We start from the raw sequence: 16,149 nt of genomic DNA on the forward strand, positions 1-16,149 counted from the left end.
TAATTCATTCGTTCATTCTTGGTAGGTGTGGTCTAATATATACTTTTGGAGACACTCATTCACTTAGCTAGTTACTGAGGGTTCGAGATTTTAAAAAAAAATTTTTTGGGCATCCACATAAGCAGGAATATACCAAATAACAACCCTTTATCCATTGTTTACAAACATGGGTTTCCAATCTGCTTTTTAAAAAAATCTTTATTATTTTTTTTAGTCATACATGAGAGTAGAATGCATTTTGATATATAATACATACATGGAATGGACATACACCAATCATATTGACTGTTCTATTCTGCTGCCAATCTGCTTTTTGATTCTATAAAGGCTGAAAGACAACATGAGAAGGTAAGGCACTCATCATCTTACCATTTAACACTTATCTGAAGGAAGGAAGAAAGGGTTTTGGCTTTGCTCTTTGTTGTGCCAACATTCAACCTGATCAACACTTTGCTTGCTGTTTCTGAATATTTGTTTTGCTAGTGCTGAATGAGATGCTAATGCTAAGAATGAAAATTTTGACTGGAAGCACACACACACACACACACACACACACACACTGGAATATTACTTGGCGTTAAAGAAGAATGAAATTATGGCATTTGATGGCAAATGGATGGAATGGGGACTATCATGCTAAATGAAGTAAGCCAATCCCCGCAAACCAAAGGCTGAACGTTCTCTCTGGTGTGCAGATGCTGACCCGCAACGGGGGAGGGGGAGTGGTGGTGGTGGAGGGAAGAATAGAAATCCATTGGATTAGACAAAGGGGAATGAGGGGAAGAGAGTGGGGATGGGAATAGGAGGGACAGAATGAATCGGACACAACTTTCTTATGTTCACATATGAGCACACGACCAGGGAAACTCCACATCATGTACAACCACAAGAATGGAAAGTTATATTCCATGTATGTGCAATATGTCAAAATACACTCTACTCTCATGTATATCTAAAAAGAACAACAGGGGCTGGGGTTGCAGGTCAGTCTTAAAGTGCTCGCCTGGCACATGTGAGGCGCTGGGTTTGATCCTCAGCACCCCATTAAAATAAAGGAATTGTGTCTACCTATAACTAAAATATATATATGTTAAAAAAACCCAAGAAAATACTATTTTCTTTAAAAATTATTCTTAAATCACATATATGTACTTATTTATGGGGTAAAATAATATAATTCAATATAATGTATAATAATCAGGATAACTGGCATTTCCTGTTTTTTTTTTTTTTGGGGGGGGATACTAAGGATTGAATTCAGGGGCACTTGACCACTGAGCCACATCCCCAGCCCTATTTTGTATTTTATTTAGGGACAGGGTCTCACTGAGTTGCTTGGCACCTTGCTATTGCTGAGGCTGGCTTTGAACTTGTGATCCTCCTGCCTCAGCCTCCCAAGCCACTGGGATAATCCCCTCCCCATCAGACGGCATTTACATTTTTTTAAAAATTTATTTTTAGTTATAAGTGGACACAGGGCATTTCCACTTTTAAGACCCTTTTTTTGATTCCTTTGGAATGTGCCCGGAGGTAGAATTCTATTCAAAGAGTTCTGGGACTTACCATGCTGCTTCCCACAGTGGTTGTACCATTTCCCATTCCTACCGCAATGCACGGGGGCTCCTTCATCTATACTCGGTTGTAACAGAGTTTTAAGCACCTGCATGTTAGTTCAGAGGTGCTGTTTCAGAGATGGAGTATTATAAGACTGTTTAGTGTAGCATTTAGGTCAGTGACTGGCACAAAGTAAATGCCATCTGAGGTTTTGCTATGTAAATTACAGGGGTGTGTGTGTGTGTGTGTGTGTGTGTGTGTGTGTGTGTGTGTATGCGCGCGCGCAAATGATAACCAGAAACATCCCAGTAACAGCTTTGAAGTGGAATCAGGAATCGCAATGCTCATTCATCTAGACGCTCTTGCCTACACATCAACCAAACGGGATCATCGGGTCTTGGTAGGCTCCACCTCTTTCTTCTTGCGTGGCCAGCAAGGGACGCCGGAGACCACAAGTTTCTTTTCCTTCTGCTAAATTCTTGGCAGTCTGGGTTCTAAGTCCTCACCTTGTTTGCAAATTAGAATCACCTGTGGGAATTAAAAAAATCTCCTGCACCCGAGACCAATTGAACCCGAATCCCTGGGAATGGAGACCAGGCGTCCATGAATTTTAAAAGTTCTTGGAGATTTCTGTGGGCAACAAGGGAAACTTATTAAGCTGGGTCTTCAAAATTCTTAATTACTTGGTCTCTCTGATTATCAGGAAATGATGGTAGTTCTCTCCAACTGGAGGGTTTTCTGGCTTCTTTTGGTATTAGGTTTGCAGGAGGGCTTGGTAACACAACAACTTCAGGTTCCTCCGGAGAATTCCATTCTGGGGTGAGACCCTGAGACTCTTCATTTCTAACAAGTTCCAAGGGATTTGGATGCAGCTGTCTGGAGGAATCTACTTGGAACAGCAATATCTGTAATTTTACCAACATTCAGAAGATGTACGGAAAACTCACAACAGAGTTGAAGTATTTTAATTCTAAATTATTTTAAAATGAGTTACTGCTTCAATGGTAACCACCCCGGTCTCTTAGCCCTGCGTACATTTGAATCAAAGTCACCATACTGTAGTCATTTGTGCATACCTATGTTTATAGCAACACAATTCACAATAACCAAAGGATGGAACCAGCCCAGGTGCCCACCCATAGATGAATAATGGATAAAGAAAATGTGCTATAAACGGGGAGTTTACTCATAAGCAAGAATAAAATGATCATTTGCAGGAGAATGGTTGGAACTTGAGACCAGCATGCTCGTTAAATACCTGAACTTAGAAGGCCAAGGGTCATATGTTTTTTTCTCATATGTGGAAGCCAGAGAGGAAAAATTCTGGGTGTGTGTGGAAATTTCATGAAAACCTAAGTGGGGGTTAGTAGAGGTTAGGGACTAAGGGAAAGAAAGAGGGGAGGGAGGGGAGAACACTGGGGACTGATATTGGCCAAATTATATTGTTATATCATGTGCATGTATGAATATGTAATAACGAATCCCACCATTATCTATGATTATAATGCACTGATAAAAATATGGAAAAAGAAAGATTCACTGATTCTTCTCCTTCAGAACTCTGGGTGGTGTAGGATTGTTCAGGTCTTTTTGTCCAGGTCAATGTCCTTCCTCTGTTCCTGTTATCAATGAAGGACTGGGAACACTTGTGTTCTCTGGGACTCTCATGCCCTATTGGGGCCAATTTTAAAGTCAGGAGCCCTGACTCCCAGTGCAATTAATTTTTACCTTCAGTTGGGAGTGGGCTCCACCTCTTTCCTCTTGCGTTGCCAGCAGGGGACGCCGGAGACCACAAGTTTCTTTTCCTTCTGCTAAATCCTTAGCAATCTGGGGGTTCCAAGTTCTCACCTTGTTTGCAAATTAGAATCACCTGTGAGAATTAAAAAAATCTCCTGCACCCGAGACCAATTGAACCCGAATCCCTGTGAATGGAGACTCATGTTGCAAGCCTCCTGTGAGCTCCTGTGATTGAGGGAAGCAGGTGTTGGAGGGCTAAGCAGAGGGCCCACTCCAGAGCAGTGTTCACCAGGAGTTGAGAGAGGGCAGGTCTGAAAAGAGAGTGACCATGACACTCGGAGCAACCAAGAGATCTTTATTGTGGCCATGAGAAAGAGGAGAAGGGGGGAGGGCTCAAAGCAAGAGAGTGAAAGAAAGAGAAGAAAAAGAGGGAGAGAGAAAGAGGGGAGAGAGAGAGAGAGAGAGAGAGAGAGAGAGAGAGAGAGAGAGAGAGAGAGAAGAGAAGAGAAGAGAAGAGAAGAGAAGAGAAGAGAAGAGAAGAGAAGAGAAGAGAAGAGAAGAGAAGAGAAGAGAAGAGTGTGTGTGTGGGGTCCTGGCAGGAGAGAGTTTTTATAGCCAAAATCTAACGGGGTCTCTGGGTCTGCGAGCTGCCTTTTGGCGTGTACAGTGATCGGATCACACAGTAGTTACTAAGGGTGTCATCTTCTGCCCTCAGAGAGACCAGGCAGGGGCTAGAGGTGGGTTTCTGTTGCACCAGATGGGTGAGGGCCGAGTGTTCAGCCCACCCTACGGCTAACATTTGTTCAGCCTGCTCTGCAACTAACCTTCCTCCCTTTTTGTCTTTCTAAGTGGCGTGGGGACAGTGTCATTCCATCAGGTTACTTCCTATTGAGAGGGGATGGTGTGTGCCCTATCTGGGAGAGTGAGGGAATGTTTGGGGACAGGCTTGGGAATACCAGGGCAGCTAGAGGTGACATCCAGTGGCTGTAGACAGTTATCTCAGAAGGGGCAAAGTCCATAAAGGTTCCTTGAAGCCCTAAGTTGTCAGCGGCATCAAACCATTCCTGAGCAGAGGAGACCCTTGGTTTCAGCCATTGGTCCCGTGGTAGGGACTCTAGGAGATATCGGAGGTGGCTTGGTTGAATCCAATAATGTTGAGGGTGACCGCCCGATTGCAGCCAGTGGAAGGGCAATCGCCTTGACCCATAAACTGAGAGTGGGTGGTGCCATCCTGGTGCCATGTCACTTGGATGTAGAAGCGCCATTTGTAGGTTAGGATAGAAGCTTGAGAGAGATTAATGATGCGTAAAAGAGAAGAGGGTCGTCGAGAAATCTTGAGTTTGTTGGGCCCCGGTGTGGTGGAAGTCCAGGTCAGGACATTTGGAATCGGTGCCTTTTTAAGGTAGGAGACATGGTACCAGGGGGAGTGGCCCAACAGCTTGGCTGCCGTTGGGGTGGTGAGGATGACTGTATGGGGTCCCGTCCAGTGAGGTTCCAACGATTGAGGATGCAGTCCCTGAAGTAAGACTGTCACCTGGTTGAAGAGGGTCCAATTCGGTTTGTGGTTGTGCTGAGACTGAGGTAACAGATGGCACAGGGAGGCGCCGGTCTGTGTGTTGGTAGAAGTGTGAGATAGGGCAGGTAGGTCCCAAGGGGAGGAGGCGTGATTGGAAAGCTCTGGTTGATTAAGAAAGAGCACCCAGAGAGCAGCTCAAAGGGGCTAGGGCCTGAGGGTCCCTAGGGTCCGCCCAAATTCCGGTGAGGGCCAATGGCAGGAGATGGGGCCAGGACAGCCTGAGTTCCATAGCCAGTTTAGTGAGATGATCCTTGAGAATGCCGTTAGCCCTCTCAACCTGACCCGAGGATTGGGGTTGGTGGGGGATGTGGAGCCTCCAAGTGACGCTGAGGCCTTTGGAGACTGGCTGAACCACCTGAGAAGTAACAGCTGGACCGTTGTCTGACCGAATGGAGGTGGGGAGTCTGAACCTGGGAATGATCCCCTCAATGAGGATGGAGGCGACAGTGCCAGCAGTTTCCCTGGAGGTAGGGAAGGCTTCTATCCAACCTGAAAAAGTATCAACCAGAGTAAGGAGGTAGCGAAGCTTTTTGTGCCTAGGCACGTGAGTGAAGTCCATCTCCCGGTCTTCGCCTGGCTGGTGGCCCCTCATCTGATGCCCTCTGTGGGGATGCTGTAGAGCAGGCAGAACAAGCAGAGTGGACCTGCTGGAGAGTAGTTCTCAATCCTAGGAAGTGAAAGACGGGTTGTGAAATCTGGAAAAGGGGTCAGGGAGGGTTTTAGATGGGGGCAGAGTCTCTGGAGCCAGAGCAGTTAGTTGGTCATGAGTCGTAAGTCTCCGTCTTGGGCATCAGGGCTGGTAGGCTTGAAGAAGTAGTTGATTGACCGACTCGTTGGTGAATTTGTGTATCTGATCTTGCAGGAACTTCTGTAGGCAATTTAACAGACATGGTCCTATTAGGAGAAACATAAAGAGGACTACAGAGGTAGAGTGCTCGTCCGGCATGCACGAGGCACTGGGTTCCATCCTCAGCACCACGTAAATGTAAAATAAAGATATTGTGTCCACCTAAAATTTAAGAATAAATACTAAAAAAAAAATAAAAGGCATTGTAAGGGAGAGTCAGCCTGCAGAGAGGATGTATTACCCATGTTGCAAACTTAATATAAGGGGAGGGGGAAGGAGCTGCAAATGTAGTATAAAGGGAGGGGAAGGAGCTGATTTTTTGGCAAAAGGGGTGTCCCTGTTAGAACCAAACTCAGACAGTGTCCAGTGGCAGGTTAGAGCTGCAGAGACCATCCATCTATCCATGCATCTACCCACCCACCCATCAATGCTGTCTTCCATCCATCCATCCACCCATCCAACATGGATGCTAGCCAACATGCAAGGTGTTGAGGACCCAAGACTCATTGCCACTTTTCCTTTTCTTGATTTCTCTTTCCAAACTCTTGTCTTCTTCATTCCCATCGGTTCAATAAGACATCCACACATCATGTGCCTTGGACAATAGAGTTACACAGAGATGAATAATTGCAGGCTTTTCACTGTTGAGGAGGACCTCATCATGGATGGCAGTGTTATTCCAAGTGTGGTCTGTGAACTGCTGTTGACCTTCGAGGAGAAAAGGACATTGGAATCAGCTGTTAATTAACGATAACCCAAGCTTTAGCTCAACCAACATCACTCCTGTACTAAGACCTTGCTAATGAAGGAAGCAATGTGTTGAATTACTTCCTATGCCATCTCCAGGCAAACCATCACAGCTTTGAGAAGTGGTCTATGGTTTGCATGGAAAGCAGATTTCCTGATGAATGTTAAATCCAATTTGTAAGGCCTGGCTGTATGGTGTGCAGAGTTAAGAAGCTCCATCCAGGTCGGAGGTAGAAAGCATTGAGATTAAGTGCTAACGTCTGCCATGGGGTTGGCAGTAGAAGGTGGTGGCAGGGTGCAAGGAATTTGCTGATAGCTGTTGGCTATGTATCAGGGACTTACCTTTTGTCACCTTGCTGCCACCTGTCAGCTTTGCTTTGAACTGCACTCCAGATAATTCATTCTGCCTGGCTTTCAGAGGCTCCCCTGTCATCTTCGGCATGCTCAGGGTAGCCAGACCGTCCAGCTCCTGCCCTTTCCCCCGGCTCTGGCCATGGACATGTGATAACTGTGGACGCTAGATCCATCTGTCTCTACATCATTCTTAGGGGGTGTCCCTATACCCTTCTCTTAGGGGCTCCTCAAAAAGAGTCTAGGGGAAGGCATGTCCTGACCCCTCACTCTTCCACCTCCATGCAGCAGAAATCTCCTGGACACCAGACCTTTCTAAGCATAAGGGGCCATTTACAGTAATGGATTCTTTCACTCCTTTCTCTGGATCCAAACAAAAGGACTTGACTGCCATACTCAATTATCGACATCAGTGCCGCCCCTCTTTCCTGTGATTAACTGAAGGGTGAGTAGATGTTTTTCCATGATCCTCCAGGGATAACTCAAGTACCAGGGCTCTAGGCTCCCACTGCAATTAGTTTCCTCCCTAGCAGGAAGGCAGACCCAGAGGATTCCTGATGCAACGGGTGCCCCTGGAGCCTCCATCCCTGGGTGGCCCTGGTTAGGCTCCTGGTGCTGGAACAGAGGGACCCAGTGCAGTTGACATGCTCATGGGAAACTCCCTTATCCTGTCTGCACACAGATCCCGGTGGGTGAAGGTGAGAGCTTGGAACCCAGGCTTGTTGGGACCTGGGGTACAGGCACGTACAGAGACTAGCTGCCCGCAGCAGGCAGGACCTACAGAACCCGTGATGTTGTTTTCCATGAGCACGCTGGGTGTTGGAGTGGAATGCTGGATTCGTGTCTGTTTTTGAGATCTGCCCACCACAGGCAGATGTTTGGTTGTTAGAGTGATTCCCTGTTCGTCACCTCCGCTGTGGACACAGGCAGGCCAGATCCACGCACATCAGGAGGTCACCTGTGTTGATGTCCAGCACTAAGAGGTATTCTAGACAGTAAGGGATGGGCATCCGATGGGGTTCTCTGCGCCCTCATTTCATAATGGGCGATGGACTTAGGTCTGGAGAAATGTGTCTGGTTTTGGTTGGGGTCACCCACAGCCTCCCTTCTGGGGACCCAGACATCCACAGTAGCAATGGTCCGGAGGAGTTCCAGCTCAGAATTCCAGGGCACACGAGTCAAACGTAACTCCTAGAAAGAGGCAGCATCCAAAGCAGAGGGACACTGGGTTTCAGACAGACAGTGGCTCAAATCTTAGCCCACCTTCTTAGTAGCTGTGTGGCTTAGATAAGTCACTTACCCTCTCTGAGCCCATTTGTCTGTAACATTAATTCCAACAGAAACATCATTTCCCTTGCAGAATAGATTCACTCAACTCCTGCTTATTGAGTAAGCTCCCCTATGGATCCTTCAGTAGTGGTAACTGAATGTGAGAATTACCTAAATAATATAAGTGACAGTGCCCTGCACACTGTCATGACATAGTTTGTTTAGGCAGGTGACAAGAGTCTAGATCATGCTCAGTCACGGGGAGACAGATGTGAGTTCTATGGACAAGAAAATAAATCATGTGGCTCCTTTCCCTCGATCCTGCAGGAGACCAGAAACGGGATCCTGCCATCCCTGGGGAAAACAGGAGAGGGGAGGTCAAACCAGGACCCTAAACCTTGCCAAAGGGACTTCTCTACCCGAGTGAGGGTGGACTTAGGATTTGCTGTGAGCTGTGCCAGTCCAGATGAAAGTGAGAGGCCAACTTCTCTCCAGCTCTGCCTGTTCAGGGGCAGGTGTTGGTGAGGTTGGAGAGGTGCAAACATTTTTTTCCCCAAAGAGATATTTTTGGGGGGTGCATAGAGTATGTCAAAAGCTCAGGACACAAAGGGATCCAACTGGATTAGAGAGACTGACTGGATCCTCCTGAGACCCAGGGCTTTTCATTTTATCAGGTGCATCCGTGGGAAGGTGTCGCAGTGTTGTGCCGGTGTGTGAAGCAAATCCCGGACATCTAGCAGCATTTGGGGGTGCGCATAGGATGCTAATGGAAAAACAGACTCTGGGGTTAGATCCCTGTTGTGACCAAGTCTTGATTCTGTCCCATGATTTCCTTGCCGGGGTTACACTGGACAAATATCTATACTTCTGGGATGTCTGTCTTCTCATCCAGAAAAAACAGGTGAATAGTGATACTGACAGGCAGTGTTTTTTTATTGTGGTACATTGTACACAGCACATTTTTTTTTTTTTTTTTACCATTGTAGCCATTATAAACTACAGTTAGTGTCATTAGGTGCATTCATTAGGTGCCTGGGGATGTGCATCCATGACCACCATCCATCTCCAGAATCCGATGAGGCTTCAAACCTCGAGTAGGTAATACCTTCCAGGTGCCACTGCCAAGCCCGCACTCGACTGGTATCAACCCTTTCAGAATGGAGAGACTTGAGGGCACCGAGGGGAGCAGAATCACCTGGGCACGCAGCAGCCCTTGACAGGGATCTGCTGTGAGTGCTCTTTACCAGTTGGGATATTAGATACTGGAGGGAACCACTGCACTCTAAGTTGGCAGCCAATTGGAAGGATAGTTATTTTTTTCTGTGTAATGACATGGAGATACCCAGTGTTCCCTGTAGGAAAGACAGCAGCTTCTGTCTTACTACCAAGTGTCTTCTGTCTTACTACCAAAAGGAAAATTGGATTATAAAGAATTTTCCATAGGAAAAGAATCTGTCCAGGACTAGTCCTTATAGGGACAAAGAATCTTACCTATTCTAATTTAGTTTCCAAACGATCGTATCTCAGAGATAACACACTTGCTAGTGAGGCAGAAGCTGCCCTGTTTCTTATGGGGAACACTAGGTATCCCTGCCCTTACCATTGCCAGCCGGGTCAGTACAATAGCACATAAACTTGGATTCACATTGAATGTATACCAGCTACAGGGATGTCAGGAGCAGCAGGCTACATTTTGGGTTGCAAGAGCAGCACTAATGTAACATTGTCTCTCAGAGTGGGCTATATCCAGGTGGCAATGAGTCCCAGGCATTCACTGATAAGGGTGAATACTTGAAATATATGGCAGAGTGTTCATCTTTCTTCCTGTGCACATTTTGTACCAAACTGGATCTCCATGAATTTCTTGCCATAAAAGGACATCTACAGAAAGGTATTTTAATTTCTCAGGTTATAATTGGCCCTCTGTATCCGGGTTCTACACCCACAGATTCAAACAACTTCAGACTAATAATAATAACAACAACAACAATAATAATTGCATTTCTACTGAGCATGTACAGCTTTTCTTTTCCTTGTTGTTATATTGTAATACAATATAACATCTAAAAAAAGGCATGGAGAACAGTGAGGTGTTCCCAGGAATTATTCTCAGTTAGAACTTAATGTAATCAAAAAGTAAACTTCTAGAAGGGGAACGAATGAGTGACGTCAGTCTCTGCAAATTAATCACAGTAAACCCACCTCTGCTGAAGCTCTGCGTTAGAGATTCTCAGTGTTGCACAGGGGAACGTCTGGAATCATTGTAGTGGTCGTGACTTGGGAGGGATCGTGCCTCTGGCATCTGGTGCATGAAGGCGGTCAGGGGTGCTGTTCAGACTCTGCAATACACAGGACAGGTCCTCACAGAAAGAATTACCCATCACCAGTAGGGCCAAGGTAGAAAAATCCTGCTGTCAGTCAGAGGAGCTTGGGACTTTCAAGCCTCTGCTGACAGACTGCAGAAGGGCAGGGAGGTGCTACTCAGTAAGGACAAGGACACCACAGCATGGCACTGAAGAGAATGACTGGTCCAGGGTCAGGCTTGACCACGGAGGGGGACGTCATGTTGAACCAAGCAACAAAAGCCAATAGGGGCTGAGAATGTCCCGTGTCCCCAGCACTGTGCTAAGCATGGCATGTCCAGCTCACAATCCATTCTTAAAATGTTTTAAACTGACATAGAGTAATCCCACATTTTTATGGGGTGCAGTGTGATATTTCAACATGTATATAATATGGATAGTATAATATAATATAATATAATATATAATATAACTGGATTATCCATCACCTCAGACATATGCAATTTCTTTGTGTTGGGAACATTCAACACTCTTTGGTTATTTTGAAATATTTAATTGTTGCCAACCCTAGTTATCCCACCCTGCTACAGAGCATTACAAGTTCTTTCTCCTACCCATTGGCATTTATGGGAAGACATCTGTGAATTACATGGGGGATTTTCTCTCAGTATGGAAGCCAGGGAGATGTAGGTTTGGCTTTGGGTACCATCCGTGGCTCTCCCACAGCAATAGGTTTCCCAGTGCACATGACCTTTATCTCCGCTCTGCCAGGAAGATCCCTCATAGAAGCTCTGGAGATGGGCGTGACCCATTGGGAACTGGACAGACCACCTTTAACCTTTTTTTTTTTTTTTTGCAAAGAACATTCTATGGGATGCCTCTGATGTTTCCCGATACAAATAAAGCAGCGCGGGCTCCATTTCGGCCAGAGGCTGGAAGCTGGATCCTTCTGATCAGCTTGCCTGTTCTGCCCCCGCTTATTGAAATTACTTTCTGTGTGCTGGTTTTTTTTTTTTTTTGGCCATTTTATTTCTCTTAGCTTTTATTTTTCCGCCAACCCATTCCACAGAGGGGGACATGGGTGGGAGGCATTGCTCTACCCGTTAACCAAACTCTCTCTATCCCCACTCCCTGTTCCCTTCCCAGGCCCTGGTAACCACGATTCCATTCTCTACCTCTCTGGGATCAACGCTGTAACTCCCACAACACGAGTCAGAGTATACGGTACTCGTCTTTCTGTGATTTATTCACTTAACACAGTGTCCTCCAGTTGCATCCATGTTGCTGCAAATGACAGAATCTCATTCTTTTTAAACAGCAGAATAATATTCCACTATGTATAGACAGACATTTTCTTCCTCCATCCATCTGCTGAAGAACCCCTCGGCTGTTTCTGTTTCTTGGCTAATGACAGTGCGGCAATAATGCCTGAGGGTGCCGATGTCTCCCCCACACGCGCATTTCACTTCCCTTGGCTGCACCCAGCGGTGGGATTGCTCAGCCAGTCATCTCTAATGTCTTTCTCCTCCAGAGAATCAGTGATGTTTTCCATGTATCGGGCACTTGCCATGTGACAGGCACTGAACTCTTAGCATCATCCTTGGACTTAACCTTTACAGACTGTGACCCTGATTATTTCCACCCAGTTTCTGGGTGAAGAGATGGATATGGAGCGAGACCTTGAGGTTGTGTGCTAGTCCAGGGTGTCTAGCTTTCCTGCCGGGGGCTCTTCCTTAACCATCAGCCCATGTGCTTTATTCCTTTTTCTTGGAACAAACTTCCCTCCTCCAACTTCCTGGGAAACTACTTGACCTTCCAAACTCAGCTCCCGTGCCTCCTGTGCTGTGCGTCCATCATTGGAGCTGTGGGAGGCACGCGGGATTCCCGGACAACGTGAGCGTGTCTGGGAGCTTGGAGCTTGCTGAGGACATGGTGTGTTTCTGGTTCAGGTGTGCAGTTCTTGCTGGTCCTTGGTGAGTTCTCTTGTCCGCTTCATTTTCCCATGTGATACTTATTAGAGACATAAAATCTTCAAAGGGCTGGTGTCCCACAGAGTCCTTGAAGTTGATTCAGACCCACTGTGAGCCACTACTCTACCATCCGAAGCAATGAAGCCATTAAAAATAGCCAAGCTCATTGGCCACTGTCCTCCCTGCCACCCATGAGCTGCTGTCACAGTGCCTCTCTGGTTTGCACTTCGTAGAGTCACACGGGCAGGCTGACTACAGAGATGGGTCCTGATAGAGTTCTCCTCGCTCCAGGGTCTCTCCACGCATTTGGACCCTTCTCTTGGTTTTCTTGCTACTCGTTGCTTCTGCTTTTCTTTTTCTCCCGACTCTTTTGGAATCTCCCCTTACTCTGGCTCCAGGACTCCTGGAATGAAGGGCATTGAAACATTCCACCAAGGTTTTGTTTCCGTCTTTAATGTGGACCTCAGAACCTCAATGACAGGATCACTGGGGGGCTCTCTGTTGGAGTGTGGCCAGCTGTTTCATTCAGAGACACACATTGCCCCTCTCCCAGCCTGTGCCTGTGACAGACACCGCTCGCTGACCAAAGCTCTCCCCGATGTGCTGATTCTCCCTGTGGCCTCGTGGCTCTTGGGACAGTATCCTGGGCAGTCGCTGCCATCCAACGGCAGTTACCATGAGGGCCGAAGTCATTTGCCACCCTCTCTGAGGCTCCTTGCCAGAGGTCTCTCGTTCTTCTTGCAGCTGAAGTATGCTGTGAAGGGCATGAGGGATATGAATCAGTCGGTGGCCTCCGGCTTCTTTCTGGTGAACCTCTTCAGTGGCTCAGGGCCACACAGTGTCCTCTTCTCCCTGGTGGCCGCTGTGTTTACCTTGGGTCTTCTGGGAAACACCATTCTGCTGTTCTTGATTCGCCTGGACACCCGACTCCACACACCCATGTACTTCCTGCTCAGCCAGCTCTCCCTCTTTGATGTGGGTTTCCCCCTGGTCACCGTCCCCAAGATGGCCTCAGACTTCCTGCGGGGGGAAGGTTCCATCTCCTTTGGAGGTTGTGCAGCTCAAATATTCTTCCTGACGCTGATGGGTGTGGCCGAGGGCGTCCTGCTGGCCCTCATGTCCTACGACAGGTACGTTGCTGTGTGCCACCCGCTGCAGTACCCTGTGCTCATGAGACGCCAGGTGTGCCTGCTCATGGTGGGCTCCTCCTGGCTGGCGGGGGTGCTCAACGCGTGCACCCAGACCTCCATCACCCTGCACTTCCCCTACTGTGGCTCCCGCACCGTGGACCACTTCTTCTGCGAGGTGCCAGCCCTGCTGAAGCTCTCCTGCGCGGACACCTCGGCCTATGAGCGGGCGCTGTCCACCTCGGGAGTGCTGATCCTGGTGCTGCCGCTTGCCCTCATTGCCGCCTCCTATGGCCACGTGTTGCGGGCTGTTCTGCTCATGCGCTCGGAGGAGGCCCGAGGCAAGGCCTTGGCCACCTGCTCCTCGCACCTCACGGCCGTGGGCCTCTTCTATGGAGCTGCGGTGTTCATGTACATGGTGCCTGGTGCCTACCACAGCCCCCTGCAGGACAACGTGGTCTCCCTCTTCTACAGTCTGGTCACCCCGACTCTCAACCCCCTTATCTACAGTCTGAGGAACCGGGAGGTGCAGAGGGCCTTGGTCAAGGTGCTCAGCAGAGCTGGTCTCAGGGCAAAGTGGTGACCACACCCGGAACTGCTGGCACGATCCCAGTGCCCCTTGACCCCACCTGTCTTTCCAGACTACCCTCTGTGGAGCAGCTGCTGGGGCCTCATGTCCACAGCAAAACGTCTGTCCTGTTCTGAGCTGGGACTTGAACCCTTATCTTCCTGTGCCAAAGGCAGCCCTCCCCCTGCTGTGATGTTTGCTTGCAAAGTGGAGACCCCGACTGCAATGTGGTGTGTGTGTGTGTGTGTGTGTGTGTGTGTGTGTGTGTTGTGGGTTGTCTAGGCAACATCTGGAAGACCACCAGATCCTTGAGGATGTCAATCACTGCTCCAGGTGGATGGGGTCCACTTAATGGTATTTACAAAATACCTGTTAAACTTTGGGATTTATTGAGGTGTGCTCTGTGGATTAGGGTCAATAGCCAGTTAGTATTTTGGGGGATGGGGGCAGGGCTGAATTTAGCTTCTCGTCAACAAATAATCCAGCTATTGGGCCAGTTTCAACTGTGAAAAATAGCCTTACAGCCTTATCAAGGTAAGGTGGATGGATGATAAATTGTGTACCTTTTGTGTGTGAAATGTGGTGAGTGTGGCCTGTCTACACACGACTGTGAATGAATCACCCTTCAAGACAGGGAGGGATACGGACGTCACCCACCAGCTTCCTCGTGCTCCTTTGTCACTTCTTCCATGATCTCCAAGCAGCCATTGATATCTCCAGGAAACACTGATGTCTCTACAGATTAGCTTCCATGTTTTTGTGTTTTATATAGCGTATGTATGGTTTTGTGTGGCTTCTTTCACTCTGCAGAGTGTTTTGAGTGTCATTCATTCTTGAACCCATAGCTCGTTCCCTTTAATTGTTGAGAGACATCCCACTGCACGCAGCGCCCTGGGAGCTCCCACCCACGTCCTCTGTTGTGAGGTGGCGACTAGAGCTTTCTTGGAGCTGCTGTTAACAGGGCGCGTCTCCTTCCCCCATTCTACCCATTTATGTCTTCTTGTCTAAAGGGCCTTTGCTGTAGGCAGTGTATAGTTGGGTCTTGCTATTTTACACAATTTCATCATCTCTGCCCTTTTCATTAAGGTAAAAATACACATAACAGGAGCTGGGGCTGGGGCTCAGGGGTAGAGTGCTTGCCTAGCACATATGAGGCCCTGGGTTCGATCCTCAGCACCACATGAAAATAAAATAAAGACACTGTGTCCAAGTACAACTAAAACAATATATTGAAAAATACACACAACAGAGTGAATTCCTTGGTACAGCTGAGAAGTGGCACAACGTTGTGCAACCGTCATCTCTGTCTAGTTTCAAAATGCTTCTATTATTCCAAAATGATGCCCCTAGAAACTCATTCCTGTTTACCACACCCTGTCGACCCTGGAAACCAAGAATCTGCTTTCTGTCTCCATGCAGTCCATATGGTGAACGTTTTGTATACATGGAATTACATGTGACTTTTTGCATCTGACTTTTTTCATTTAGTATGATTTTTTTTGTGGGGTGGGTACTGGGGATTGAACTGATGGGCACTTGACCACTGAGCCACATCCCCAGCCCTTTTAAATATTTTACTTAGAGACAGGGCCTCACTGAGTTGCTTAGTGCCTTGCTGTTGTTGAGGCTGGCTTTGAACTCACGATCCTCCTGCCTCAGCCTCCTGAGCCACTGGGATTGCAGGCGTGGGCCACCGTGTCCAGCTAGTGTAATGTTTTTGATATTCATCTGAACTGCAGCATGTATCAGTGCTTCATCCTTTTTTTATTAGATCATTATAGTTATGTGTAGTAGTTGGGTACATTTTGACAAGATCATACACACAAGGAATTTGATTTCAATCCCTATTCCCTGTACCCCTACCATCCCCCTCCTCCTCACCTCTATTCTCTACTGTACTGATTTTCTTTTCACTCAGTTACTGATTTCTGATTGGTACTTCCTACATATACATGAAGGAGATGTTCGCTTTGGTACGTTTGTATGTATGTAACACGATTCACCTCCACATTTCCCCCTTCCCTCTTGTTCTCCTCCTACTCCACGGATGATCTCTGTATCTTTTTTTTTTTTTAAAGAGAGAGAGAGAGAGAGAGAGAG

At 47.4% G+C, this 16,149-nt stretch overlaps 1 protein-coding gene across 1 annotated transcript; it reads left to right on the top strand.

Moving 5' to 3' along the window:
* The first annotated feature begins 5,919 nt into the window (after positions 1-5,919).
* On the top strand, positions 5,920-16,149 carry Or2z1 (olfactory receptor family 2 subfamily Z member 1). Its single transcript, XM_078035374.1, has one exon. It carries the CDS (start codon positions 12,763-12,765, stop codon positions 14,062-14,064), a length of 1,302 nt encoding a protein of 433 aa, XP_077891500.1. The 5' UTR covers positions 5,920-12,762; the 3' UTR covers positions 14,065-16,149.

Source organism: Ictidomys tridecemlineatus, chromosome 2 (assembly GCF_052094955.1).
Source record: "Ictidomys tridecemlineatus isolate mIctTri1 chromosome 2, mIctTri1.hap1, whole genome shotgun sequence".
Classification (NCBI taxonomy): domain Eukaryota; kingdom Metazoa; phylum Chordata; class Mammalia; order Rodentia; family Sciuridae; genus Ictidomys; species Ictidomys tridecemlineatus.